The sequence below is a fragment of the Oryx dammah genome, unplaced genomic scaffold (genome assembly GCF_014754425.2).
Source record: "Oryx dammah isolate SB20612 unplaced genomic scaffold, SCBI_Odam_1.1 HiC_scaffold_17, whole genome shotgun sequence".
NCBI classification, from domain to species: domain Eukaryota; kingdom Metazoa; phylum Chordata; class Mammalia; order Artiodactyla; family Bovidae; genus Oryx; species Oryx dammah.
This window is the reverse complement of record NW_024070201.1, coordinates 28,879,791-28,893,791: the sequence shown is the minus strand read 5'-3', so window position 1 is coordinate 28,893,791 and position 14,001 is coordinate 28,879,791. Positions and strand designations below refer to the sequence as shown.

The window sequence follows — 14,001 nt, the reverse complement described above, 5'->3', positions numbered from 1 at the left end:
TCAGGTCTTAATCGCATATGACCCTTTCCCTTTCAACGAGACCTTTCCTGGCCACTTTATCAATTACAACACACCTAACCCCTCACCCTATTCCTCTTCCTCAATTTTCTCCTTAGAACTTAGCACCATCGAACACACTACAATAGTTTGCTTATTTAACACATTTACTGTCTGTCTCTACCTCCACAACATAAGCTCTGTGAAGGCAGGGCTTTTTCTATGTGTTAAGAATAGGGCTTGGGACAAAATGGACTCAGTAAATATTGATGGAATAAAGAAACTGGACACGACTTAATGACTAAATAACAATAACAAATATTTTATAAAGCTAATGGCAAAGTTAAGGGTTAATGTCTACTATAAATACTTGTAAACTCTCCACTTTTTTGTCAATGTTTTTTACTTCCAAGGGCTTCCCACCACAACTTAGACGTGTGTTTAGGAAAGGTAAAATAAAGGCACATCTAGAGAGAAAAGTACCTGCTACAAGATAACAAAACCCAATAAATCATGTTCTATGTAATAAATCATTCTTTGGAATTCCCCCATTAAAACAGATCTTCAAGAATGAAATGTTGAAACTCACTCCATATAATCCTTTGTACGTAAAAAATGACACCCTGTGAAGAACAAGCTTATCCCTGGATACCTCTACACTCCTGGATGCCAAGTACCTTGCCTTCAGCTCCTGGATCTCCTGGCGGATACGGGTGGTCTCCTCTCGGTAGCGCCGCACCCGGAGCTCGTCCTGGGCGATCTGCTGGCTCTGTTTCTGCAGTTTTTGGACCAGGTAGTCCCGGATGACAGACAGGGTGGCCGTGGAGTTATGGGCCAGGGTCTGCACCACTGAGATGGGAGGAAGCAACACCATGAAGCATGCAGCTTTCTGGACAGAGCCTGACCGCCAGCAGCCTGCACCCACCTAGCCACCCAGCCCACCCCCCAGAATACCTAGAAGGGGCGGCATGAGGTTCTTGCTCTCGATGTGCTTGAGCACAGCCGCCACGTACTCCTTGCAGTCCTCCTCCTTGCGGGCAAAGTAGCTGAGCGCCTGCTCCCACAGGGAGGGCTCCTGCTCCCCGTGGCGCTCGCACACGGCGACCACCTGCCGGTACTGCTCGTGCTGCATGTGGTAGTGCATGATCTGCTGGAACCTGCGCCAGGCGGGGTGAGCGTCAGCGGCCGGCGCTCGCTAGGCGAGTGCCTCAGCTCTGCCCCCTCCCCTGAGGACAGCCCGACTCTTACAGTTTGCCCTGCTCATAGAGGTAAAGGACTCCATCCTGGAAGTCGTGCATCTGGCAGAGGACCAGGGCCTTGTCAAAGACATCACAGAAGCGGCCACTCTTCAGTAGGGAGATGGCCTCTGCGTGAAGCTTCTCTTTGACCTAGAAGAGGAGGGTGGAGCTGCCGGACATTAGGGGAAAAGTGACCCCTCAGCAAGTCAACTACTCTTCCCCTCACTCCGACTTCCTCTTTTTTCTCCCCAGTATTTATTTATTTAGGCTGAGCTGGCTCTTAGTTATGGCATGTGGGATCTAGTTCTCCGACTAGGGTTTGAATCCAGGCCCCCACATTGGGAGTGAAGAGTCTTAGCCTGCCTAAAACTCTGGTTTTCCCTGAGTGAAAGTCACTCAGTGGTGTCTGACTCCTTGCAAGGAAGTCTTCAATTTCCTTTTCATGGGGAACCATTTAGCCCCTCAGGGTGAGGTGTTATTGATCTAAAGCGAGCAAGTGGCAACCAGAGAAGAAATGGAAGTGCTGTCTTTTTCTCAACACCTCTGGTGGCTCTGCCAGGCCTCACCTGCGGATCCTCCTCGTGGGCCCAGTTCTGGAGTCGCAGCTCAAGCAGCGTGTCGTAGATGCCCTGTGGGGAGTCAGGCTGCACCTCGCTCATGTGCTCTAGGAACGCTTTCAGCTCTCGAGGGTTGTTGGCAAAGATGGGGATGAACTCCTCCGAGTTGGCCTAGGATGGCAAGGGATGAGAGAGGAGGCCAAGTGAGTGGGCCTGGTACCCATGCCCCTGAGATGACCCCCGTATGTTCAAAAGCCATTCTCCCTGAGGCCTCACCCTGCAGCCTGGAGCCTCCCTATCACCTCGGCCTTCAAGGCTAGGCCGATAGTCGGTACAGAGTCCCTTCAGCAGCTGGGTCGTCTGCTCTGGTATATGGTGCATGAGGATCTTGCCATAGCGTTTCATGTTGCTCTCAGCCTGCTCAAAAGGCAGCTTGCCGATATACCGGAGGGCTTCCTGATAATTCTGTGGGCACAAAAAGGGCAGCAGAACTGCAGGCTCCTGCCTCACCCATCAAGACGACTTTCTTTTTTGGGCGGATCCTCCAGTTGTGGCGCATGTGGGTTCAGTGGCCCCACAGCATGTGGGATCTTAGTTCCCTGACCAAGGACTGAACCCATGTTCACTGCACTGGAAGGCAGACTCTTTAACCACGGGACCCCCAGGGAAGTCCCAGGAGGTACTTTCAGCATCCCAGGGATATCCCAGAAAAAGAAGACAGCCTGCCCGAGTCAGGAGGCTCACCTACCTTGATGTCCTCTAGCTGGATCTTCAAGTACCACTCATGATGAGCATGGTTCTCAGCCAAATAGAGGGCATGAGAGTAGTAGCCAGCCTGCCGGAGGACCTTGATGGCTGTCTCCACATCAAAGTGGACTTCACTCTCACTCTTTGTCTGTCAGGAAGACATTAGACAAAATCATTCACAGGTTGCGGCTGGGCAAGGGAAAGGAAATATGCATCTCATTCTTAAGGTAATAGTAAAGTGGATTTTTTTTTTTTTTTGCCACACCGAACCGAGTAACATGTGGAAACTTAGCTGCCCCACACAAGGGAGTGAACCCCGTGCTGCCTGCAGTGGAAGCAAAGTCTTAATCACTGGACTGCCAGGGAAGTCCCAAAGATGATTCTTTTAAAAGACAGTTATCCTGCCTCTCCGTAAGTGTTTCTCTGCCTCTACTGTTAGAGGGATGCCTCGGGACACTGGGCCTCCTGGGGCTTAGACACCATGAGAAGTTCTGGCATCAAGAAACAAGAGCAGGGGAATTCCCTGGAGGTCCGGTGGTTAGGACTCTATGCCTTCACTGCTGGGTCCCAGGTTCGATCCCTGGTCGGGGAATGAAGATCCCACAAGCCGCACAGCACAGCAAAACAAAAAGAAACAAAAAAAAGAGGGGAGACAGGAGAGAACTCACAGAAAAGGCTATTTCTCTTCCTTGCCTACAGACTAGAGGACCAGAGGATTCTGGTCCCTAAATACAGGCAGCTCTTCCCTCTCCCTGCAGTCCTGGTGAAGCCCCTTGAGGAACCCTCTGCCACACCACCCGGCACCTTGATGAACTCCTCCAGCTTCGAGCTGTCCTTGAGCTTGGTGTAGCAGTTGAGCAGCAGGGTGGTGTGGTCGGCATTGGCCAAGGACTGCCGGTGCAGGGTCTGCAGGTAGGCTGTCAGGTTATGGATGCGCTGGGCATCGAGGAACTTGCGGATCACGTACGATGGCTCCAACTTTCCAATGGTGCTAGGGAGACACGGGTGTCAAACAGCATCAGGATCATCAAACTTCTCAAACTTTCATGTGCGTAGGAATCGCTTGCAGGTTTCAAAATGCAAATTCTGTTTCTGCAGGTCTGGGGTGAGGCATGAGATCCTGCAATTCTCACAAGATCCCAGGTGGTTATCGATGCTACTAGATTGCGGACCACAGGAGCATCAAGGCTCCAGAATACTGGTTTTTAGACTTGACTGAAAACAAGAATTCTAGAGAGGTTGGCAAAGAAGCTAGACAGGGTTTTAGAATTCTTCACTAAGTCAGAAAACTAATTAGTACCAAGGAAAGAAACTGTGGAAACAAGAGATGAATAGCCTTTCCCCTTTAAAGAATTTGATCAAAATGAGTATTAACAAAGGCCAAGCTAACATTTCGGAGAAGGCGATGGCACCCCACTCCAGTACTCTTGCCTGGAAAATCCCATGGATGGAGGAGCCTGGTAGGCTGCGGTCCATGGGGTCGCGAAGAGTCAGACACGACTGAGCGACTTCCCTTTCACTTTTCACTTTCATGCATTGGAGAAGGAAATGGCAACCCACTCCAGTGTTCTTGCCTGGAGAATCCCAGGGACGAGGGAGCTGGTGGGCTGCCATCTATGGGGTCACACAGAGTCGGACACGACTGAAGTGACTTAGCAGTAGCAGCAGCAAGCTAACATTTAAAATAACAGGTACTTTTCAGCTCAACTTCCTTGAGAGCTTTCCTGGTAGCTCAGACAGTAAAGAATCCGCCCGCAATGCAGGAGATCTGGTTTCAATCCCTGGGTTGGAAAGACCTCCTGGAGAAGGCTACCCACTCCAGTATTCTTGCTTGAAGAACTCCTTGGACAGAGGAGCTTGGTGGGCTACAGTCCATGGGGTGGCAAAGAATCAAACACAACTAGTGACTAGCACTTTCACTTATCATCAGCTCAACTGCACACTGATCATGTAGCAACTGACCCGAAATATTCCCTTTCCAATAAGGTATACTGTCTCCTCATTTGAGGCATCGCAATTTATGTAGGAAAAAAGAACAGTTCATGATGGAGTCCACTGCCTGCCCTAGTCCCCAAGTGCAGGTTTCAGTCTAGCTGGCTCTCTGTTCCCGCATTCACAGGTATATCCTAAAGCGCCTCCAGACTGACCGGATATACTGCTGGACAGCACCATCATGGTTGCCCTTGCTGTAGAGGTGGTCCCCATACTGCATGAAGATCTGGGCCAACCCATCGCTGTCCAGATGCTGGCTCTTGGCCAGGTTAATCGCCATCTCAAATAGGTTCTTCTTAAACAGCATCTGGAAAGGAATAGAGATTAGAAAACTGGAAGAAGCAGGCCTGAGAAGACACCTTCCCAGAATGCATTCACAACACACAAACAGACGGTTATGAAATTCCAATCAGCCTAGATCTTAGGGTGAAACCCCCAGACACCCCCAAGACTAACGTCAGTTCACCTCACTAGGTTCTCTGCAGGCAGGCAGAGTGGACCCTGAGAGTGGGCTCAGGCCCCCAGCCATTGCTTCCCTCTAAGGCCACATCCCAGGCCACTGACCTTGGAATCTTACCCTAAAGAGGCTGAGTAAGGCTGTGACCCAAAGGGAAGGAAACACCCTGGCCAAGGCGACTTGGGGAGTCTGTTCCTAGAGCCGTGTCTGGGTGCCCACAGCCAGCTCTGGGAACCTGGTGGCCTTGCCTCCAGTTTGGTCTGTGTGTCCTTCTCCTGCAGTGCGTGGACCCGCCCATCCCGCGTCAGCACGTACAGGGAGCCCCACTCAGCAAGCACATCCACTACATCTTCAAAGACGGCGCTATAGGCTATGAACTTGTTGCACAGGTCATAGATGTTGAGAATCTGTTTGTCAGAGCTCTGGGAGTCCCGGCTGGTAAACTCTGACCTGTGTGAGAAAGAAAAAAGCACCGGATATTTACCTGTACCACCTTAGTCTCAGCTCCCCTCCATTTCCTTTCCCCTGACAACTCTGGTGCCACCTATTCCTCCCACGCTGTGTATGCCTTCCTGCAATAAGCAGCGTGGTGCTAGCAGGTGTGGGAAGAGTATGTGTAGACCTGGTCTTACCTTTAAGGATCCTATAATTAATACAGGCACAGACTGAAAACTTAAGTACATTCCAACATCCAAGATTTAACAAATAATTAATGCCTGGTATATGTAGTCCACTAGGCCTGGTACTGAATGAAAACTAGTATCTGACAAGGATCACCTGCATCATGCTGAAGATTCTGTCCCACTTTCTGATGACTTAGGGAAAAAAAAAACCACCCTGTGTTGCATCTCCCAGCATCTCCACTACTCAATCCCTTGTTCCTCTACCCAATTCATTTCACCCAAGTATCTAAAAAACCCAATGCCAAGTCCCAAATTCCCTGGAGCATTCTAGTGCAAAAGGATTGCTCAGCAAATGTCTGCAGCAAAAGCACACTTTTCAGCGGGGGAAAAAAAAAAAAGTTATAACTGAGTCTTGGTGTAAACACCTGTACAAAAAGTACAAAGTAGGGGGCTGACAGGATGTAGGCATTAGGAGTTTGAAATCAGGTTAATTCTAAGGAACAAGCCCAGCCCACTCCCTTTTGCTTCTCCATAGAATCCTTACTTGGGAGAAACCTTCCGGTCACGGGAGACAATGACAAGATAGCCTCTAAACCAGTGAGCGATGAGTTTATGGCCCTCAAAGGCAAAGCAGGGCCCACGTTCATCAGGCTGGTACAGATAGACACATTCATCCCCTGCCACTATGAACTGCAGGTCCTGAGAAGGGTCGCTGAGGGCTGAGCAGCGCAGGCCACAACCATGGGTGTCCAATTCCACACGAGGATAGTCCTTTCCAGAAACTATGTAGGACTGTGAGAAGTAAGAGAGGGGTTAACAGGCTCCCTCTGAGGACGTAGCATCTAAATGTTCCAAAAGGTATCCCCACCTCCACACTGGTTCTCTTAATTCTTAGCACCCAAGACTACCTGGATGTTTGCCTTCTCCCTTAAATGGGCTATTACCATCAGCCATCTACTAAATATATAAGCAGAACCCACATTTTCTTCCTCTGTATACACTATCACTACTTACTACAGATATTTGGCAACTAAGAGAATTTTACTGCTTTATCAGAAAACTCTGGCTGAAAAGAAAACAAAACTATTGGTGTGAGTAAGCTGTTATATTAGAAACACAAGAACCAAAGAAGTAATTTGTCCAGTGTCACTTAACAAGCCTATCTGAAGAAAAACTTATGTCTTCTGCTACAAGCCCAAGAGTTCTCTTCCTAGCTCTAAATCTTCCCAGTCTCCTAAGTAAAGAAATAAAATATTAAGTTAGGCAAATGATTCAAGGCTGTATGATTAAAAATATAAGAACCTCTTTTGTCAGTTCCTTACCCTAGCCCATTGAGCAATTAAAAAAACCTTTCCTACTTGCCCCAACAGTCATACCAGGAGGCACTGGTCATACCTGAACATTCTCAGTTGTCACAACAAACAAGTGAGTGGTCTTTCCCGCTTGGCGAAAGGCCAGTCCAGTAACAGGATAATTGCCCTTGTGCAAAATCTGGGTCTTGCTATGTCGGTCCCGAGTGATGTCCCCTTTGTTCAATGTAACACTGCCATCCGTGAAACCTGTAGGAGAGCAAGGAACAGTATTTTATTGAGGCTGAAAGGGCACGGAAGCAGAAAAAGACTTTTAGAGGCACTTTTTAGAAGTGACTATCTTTCTCCTCATACCCAACCTCTCCAGTGGTTACCATGAGGATTAGGACTCACGGACTCATTTTCAAAGAACAAAATGAAATGCTTTCCCATCCCAAACTTTAAAATCTCAAAAGTCCTCACTTCAGTACAAAATGGTCTCATGAAAACAGTGAAAATGAGCTGTAGAAGCAACTCTGAAGGAAATCTATAAAGAATCATGGGGTGTTAGCTTTGCCTTCTTTCTTCTTACCAATGGCCATAAAGTTGAGATTTTCATGGACAGTCAAACAAGATACAACAGTCGGTTCTGTCCCGGGGATGGCAGGGAAGATTCGAGTGCAGAGTGGATTGCCACCATCTCTCTTCTCCAGGTTCCAGATCTTTACCTGGGGACAGATCTCAGATGTGTGAATGCTAGTCACCCTCCAACAAATAATCATTCCCAGGCCTCTGGGTCTTTCCTGTTTCCTTTCTAGGACTCACCAGGGGGTTGATGCCCTCTTCATCCTCACCAACAGAGGCCAGAATATTGTGCTGCTTCAGTTGGTACAGGTGTGTCACCCGTAATTTGTAGGCTTGGAAACCCGTAAGCTGTAGGGAGCGGGGCAAGAACCAGATCTGGCCTTCCATATGTGCAGAGCAGTCAAGGAGCCTCCTTTCCAAGGGGAGATTCTTACATTTAGGCCAGAACAGAAATAACAACTACCCCCAGGGCTTCCCTGGTGGCTCAGATGGCGAAGAATCCACCTGCAATTCGGGAGACCTGGGTTCGATCCCTGGGTTGGGAAGATCCCCTGGAGGAGGGCATGGCAAACCACTCCAGTATTCTTGCCTGGAGAATCCTCATGGACAGAGGAGCCTGGCTGACTACAGTAAATGGGGTCCCAAAGAGTCAGACACAACTGAACACAGCACAGCACCCCAGTGGCTCAGCTAGTAAACAACCCACCTGCCAATGCAGGAGACGCAAGAGACGGGGGTTTAAACCCTGGGTCAGGAAGGTGCCCTGGAGAAGGAAATGGCAACCCGCTCCAGTATTCTTGCCTGGGAAATTCCATGGACAGAGAAGCCTCCATGGGCTGCAGTTCATGGAGTTGCAAAGAACTGGGCATGACTAAGCACACATGCACAATAAGAAACAAAATCTATACAACTGTTTAAATTTTTCAAGGGTTTTTCCACATATCATCTCTGGAACCTCCCTATTTTCAAAACAGTAGAAAGGCCAGAGTTTAGGGGCAGCATTATACAAAACAAAGCAAAAAAAATCGTGGTTTCATTTAACTCTTCTCCCACAATATGGGCTGGGGAGATAATGACACCTTACATATTCACCTTTTAAAATCAACTTGCATCTGTTCTTAAAAACAAAAACCTTGCCCAACTGTTATTTTACGCCCCTTTTGCAGATAAGGAAATTGAAGTCCAGAGAAGTTAAACGACTTGCCCAGGATTATTCACTCATTTGGCAACAAGTTAAAGAGAACGGACTTCCTCCTTTCTTCCCTCAGACCACAGAAGGAACACCGAGCGCCCATCTAAAGGAAACTGGCACGTAACACGAACCCTTCTGACGGACAGATTTCATCTCAGTTGGATCTCTTCAGGGATTCGAGGAGGAAAGGGACAGCTCCAGAAGAAGGATATCTCCAAAGACTAGGCTCCCTCGGCCTGAGTCGCAGACTGTGATGCCAGGAGGGAGGCAAAGGAACTTGGAGGCAGCGGGTCCAGAAGCAGGCGCGGCCCCGGGAGCAGCCCCATCATTGCCCTGTGGCTCCTTCACCAGCTCCTTGTCGAAGAAAACGAAGCGCCGCCACTGCAGGTAGGTCGCCATCTTGGCCGAAGGTCCCCGCCTCCGGGGAAGAGGTCACATGACAGGAGCCGGCGTATCACATGACCCCTTGACGTCCTGGAGTCTGGGTGCACCTGCGCTGTCCTCTCAAGTGACGGTTTCCCGCTGCTGGGACAGTGGGCGCGGCCGCTTGAGGCAGGGTTCACCACCCGCAGCTCGCTCCGCAGTTTTCGGTTTTGCCGGCTCTGTAAGTGCCTTGGCTGAAATGCTTCTTAAGAGCTAGAGCTTCGCCTCTCTGGGCATCAGTTTCCTCTTTAAATTGTCGGGCAGTGAGGGATGAAGATGAGGGATGACACGCGGTTTGTGAATTGTAACCCGCTGTGCCTAGATGAATTACCTTCTGCATCACAGGACTGTTTTGCGGCCTAAGTGAATCGGTGTATATGAAACTGGTTTTTCGGCTGTAGGAAAGGAGAAATAATATTAGAGGTTTGTGTCTGCCACCAGATACAGATTGTAACTACAGTCAAGTGTGTTTTTGGGTCCCTCTGTCAGAGGCATGGTGTTTATTGGGCACCTAAAACATGTTTCTTAAGGAAGCTGGGAAATACTTCTGGGGCACAAATTCCAATAACCTGGCCTTACTCTCCTTGCCATAATGACAGGGTATAAGCAGAGTATAGCAAACAGCCTTGAAGCCGCGGCACGGGCACTGCGTGATTTTACAGGTGACAAGGGTCAAAGACACTTCATGGTACCCACGGGTCCCAACTGGGGCTAAGCCAGCTGTCTGTGTGGAAAACTGCAAGTGTACTGTTTTTGTGCCACTGGAAGCTACAAATGGGAGTGACACAGTCATTTGAGACAGTGTGCAATATGAAAAAGTGGCCATATGATTAGTATTTGTGAAGTTTATTTTTGCATCCCTGTCCCCCACAGCCTATTTTCAGAACATGTTAGGCTTAATTCCCTCCCCAGATTCTCAGCAAGCAGGGCCTCTGTGTTGCTTACCAAGAACCAGGTCTAACAGCCTAGTAGATGCTCCAAGTGGATTGAAGCAATGAATGTGGATGATTTTCCTCTTACCCTCTCCTTGATCTAGTCGATGGAAAAAGTTGTGTCTATTTGTCTAAAGAAATAAATGAGGGGAGGGCACACAGATTTCCTGATTTACAGCCCAGATTTCTTTCTTCTTTGTCACGCAGGTATTAGTACCATTTTGAATCTCAGTCTCTGAGCAGAAGCACAGGTGGGGTCTAGATGGGACCCGATTTCACCTTTGAGTTATGTCCGTTATTAAGGCTATGGATAATACTTGTTAAAGGAAGCAAAGTGAAAGCAAAGGGAGATGTGAACAGCAGAATGACATCTTTGTTGTTGTGTTTGCTCCCCCTACTGTCCAGTGGTAGAGGCGCTGATGTCTAAGCCACTGGATCTTCTGTTGGTACATAAGCAGAGACTGGCCCTCCAGAGGACCCAAGCACCTCTTCAGACTTGCTGCATTCCTTCCTTTCCTCTTTTTGACAAATATGTCTTTGGTATTCCTGAAATTGTACTAAATGCCCAGCATATATACATGAAATAGACATGGTGCCTGCTCTTCAGGGAGCTTGACCACCACCGTAGGAAACAGACATAAACAGGACTGACAGTAATGAGCCTTTAATTTATTTTTTCTTAAATTGAAGTAACTTGATTTAAAAATAAATAAATAAATTGAAGTAAGTTGACTTACATTGTTTCAGGTGTACATCAAGGTGATTCAGTCATATATATATGTATATACACACACACACATATACACACACATATAAATATTCTTTTTCAGATTATTTTCCATTATAGGTTATTACAAGGTATTGAGTATAGTTCCCTGTGCTATACAGTAGGTTCTTACTGTTTATCTATTTTATATGGTAATGTGTATCTGTTAACTCCAAATTCCCAATTTATCCCTCCCTTCCTTTCCTGTTTGGTAACCATAAGTTTGTTTTCTATGTCTGTAGTCTATTCCTGCTTTTTAAATAAGTTCATTTGTTCGTACTGTTTAGATTTCACATATAAGTGATGTCATGTGATACTCATCTTTAACTTACTTCATTTAGCATTATAATCTCTATGTCCATCGAGGTTTCTGCAAAGGGCATATTTCATTCTTTTTATGGCTGATATTATTAATATATACCACATCTTTATCCATTCGTCTGTCAAAGGACATTTAGATTGCTTCCATGTCTTGGTATTGTGAATTGTACTGCTATGAATATTGGGGTACATGTGTCTTTTCAAATTAGAGTTTTCATGTTTTCCGGATACCAGCTCTAAATTTCATGTAGCGAATTATACCTAATGAGGTGCTTTCACTCTTCATTGACTCTTCATAGCAACCACCTGCAGAAGTATCATTATCTCTGATGAGAAACAGTCTCAAAGAGGTTCAGGAATTCTTCAGCTCCCTAACCTTTAATTAAATAACTTGCCAGGGGTGTGAAGCTAGGCTACACTTGTCAGAACATACACCAGGATTTGTCTTTTAGGTATGCTTGTCTGAATCCAGGCACTTCAGTATAGTGAGGATGTAAGAAGGCAAACTACACAGAAAGTGATTGTGTGTACAAAATCACTTCCAGTTCTGCACACTGAGAACTGGAGTTCTAAAGGGACTAAAGGTAAAGAAGCAACTCAAGTCTTTAGCTTGAAATTAAAGAGATCATGACTCAGAATCAAGAATTACCTAGCAATGCTCTCTCTTTTGCCCTTCAGCAAACTGCTGCCCATGATGTACAACAGTCATATCCACTACAGCAAAATAGGAACACTTCTTGTTCCAGCTGCAAATTTTTATTTTCTATCATCCCCTCCCCCCCATCTGGCTCTCTGAATAGAAACTATTTTCTTAGCTACTGAAAAATCTGTTGTTTTTTTCCTCTTAGCCCCTAAAAAGGCTAGCAGCAGTTTCCACTTTAGGAACAAAAAGGTCAACCTAATAAACTCAGAGGTCTTATAGTATAAGAGAGCGCAAGGCTTCAAGGCAACCATAAAACAGGAGAAAGGAGCAATTAGCTGATTATTGATTGGGAAAATCTGGCCTGCAAGAGGGAACTTCATCATGAATTTGGTAAAGCACTTAACCAAGCTTTTAGCACTGCAATAGTGCATGTCTTTTAGTTTTATTTCTCTAGACTGAATTAAAAAAAAAAAAGCTAATGTATATTGGGTCCTTAGGATTCCCTAGCACTGTGTGAAGCACTTTACCCCCTTCTTTAATTTTGACACCAACCCTGTGATGCTGAAAGCTCAGCTTCTCTGCACACAGGTGCTGAATCAAATCTCAGAGTTTTGAGTGAAGTGGAAAAGGATAGCTTTATTAGTTTGCCAAGCAAAGGTGGCCACAGTGGGCTAAAGTTGTGTGTCTCCACTTGGAGAAGATAGTGAGTTTTATAGTAATTGTTCAAAAAGGGTGTGATCAGCTTATGGACATTCTTCTGATAGGTTCATGGTGATGCAAGTAGAAATTAGCATAATTAACCTTCAGGTCAACTAATCTGAGGTCTACAAGCTTGTGGGCAGTATACCATCATTAACCATGTCAACTTCTCTCACCTGGAGGGGGTTTCAGCATCTGCAAAATAACTCAAAGATATTGTTGTGTGTATCCATTGATGGGGAAACAGGACCTTGCCCCAAGACTGCTCTTGACTGTTTGTTTCTCCCTGGTCTCACATCCCCTCCCTTCTCTAGTTAACAACTGCTTGAATCTGCCTACCGGAACTCAGGGGAAGTGATGGAGGCTGAATGAAGGCTGTTTCCTACAATCAAAGACATGGGGACACAAAGCCCTTGTGCCCAGGAGCCCCACAGGCCCTTTTTGGTATGGCTTGTGAGGCATGTACCTGCATGCCTCTTTGAAATATATTGAAACTGAGGTTTCAACTCAGCTACACAACAGACATTTTTTCTGTAATTCTAAAAATATTGCTATAAAAGTAGGAAAAAAAAAAACTTACCCTGGTGCTTCTCCTGCCTAAAGTTACAGTAAATAAACCATCGAGTCTTTTGTGTGACACATAGAAAATAATTTCTGAAATTATTATTGAAGTGTAACATGCAAACAGATTAAGTATACATACTACAATCCATTGAATTTTCACAAAAGCCATTGCAACCAGCATCCCCAAAGCCAGCCTTATGCCCTCTTCTTACGTGAAAGGATAAGTACCGTCCCAGCTTCTATGACTAGAATTTAATTTGGCCTGTTTTTAAACTTTATCCAAGTGAAGTCATAAACTGTGTGCTCTCTGGTTTCTGTCTGCTTTCACTGAATACTGTTTGTGGGATTTATTTAAGCAGTTGAATGTAAGAGACCAGTTGCTCTGTAGAATTCCATTGTGTGAGTGTACCACTATTTATTTGATCCAGCTTTTTTTTTAACAACTTGACGTGGCACTCAGGATCTTAGTTCCCCCAAGGGATCGAACTTGTGGCCCCACCAGTGACAGCCACTGGACTGCCAGGGAATTCCCTATCTATACAGTTATTGCTGGGCATTGGAGCAGTATTCCATTTCAGTGCATTTTGAATTAAGCTATTACAAAGTCTCAGTGAACAAAGTCTCTTCATGAATATGTTCAAATAGATATATACCTAAGAATGGGATAACTGGGTGACAACACTTTTTAAATTCTCCTGGACCAGGATGTTCACCATAATTGACACTGGCCTCAGCCCATGACATGGTTAGATAATGTATGCATGGTTTATAATGTATGCATGTGCTCTGACATAGGTGTTCACTTTATTCATGTTCTGTGAGATGGCAGCTTTCTCCCTTGGGCTTCCGCACAGTGTAGGGGAGGGGAGGTAGTCCTCAAACGTTATTACAGGTTTTTCTGGAGCAGAGCTAGTGGATTCAGCTGTCTTGTGCTGTGCTGTGCTTAGTCACTCAGTCGTGTCCGACTCTTTGCGAC

The 14,001-nt window shown here is 46.3% G+C and overlaps 1 protein-coding gene across 1 annotated transcript in view; it reads right to left on the bottom strand.

Annotated features, from left to right (window-relative positions):
* The window catches only part of VPS11 (VPS11 core subunit of CORVET and HOPS complexes), a 10,541-nt gene extending 1,428 nt beyond the window's left edge, over window positions 1–9,113 (bottom strand). Inside the window, exons 1-14 of the mRNA XM_040258134.1 lie at window positions 8,890–9,113; window positions 7,726–7,874; window positions 7,493–7,628; window positions 7,007–7,170; window positions 6,156–6,403; window positions 5,237–5,438; window positions 4,687–4,838; window positions 3,344–3,530; window positions 2,541–2,687; window positions 2,069–2,257; window positions 1,802–1,963; window positions 1,246–1,385; window positions 952–1,154; window positions 675–846 (exon numbers count right to left, since the gene is read on the bottom strand). Coding sequence (XP_040114068.1) covers window positions 675–846; window positions 952–1,154; window positions 1,246–1,385; window positions 1,802–1,963; window positions 2,069–2,257; window positions 2,541–2,687; window positions 3,344–3,530; window positions 4,687–4,838; window positions 5,237–5,438; window positions 6,156–6,403; window positions 7,007–7,170; window positions 7,493–7,628; window positions 7,726–7,874; window positions 8,890–9,076 — 2,438 coding nt within the window. The 5' untranslated portion in view covers window positions 9,077–9,113. The remainder of the gene's footprint in view (window positions 1–674; window positions 847–951; window positions 1,155–1,245; window positions 1,386–1,801; window positions 1,964–2,068; window positions 2,258–2,540; window positions 2,688–3,343; window positions 3,531–4,686; window positions 4,839–5,236; window positions 5,439–6,155; window positions 6,404–7,006; window positions 7,171–7,492; window positions 7,629–7,725; window positions 7,875–8,889) is intronic.
* Window positions 9,114–14,001: the final 4,888 nt, after the last annotated feature.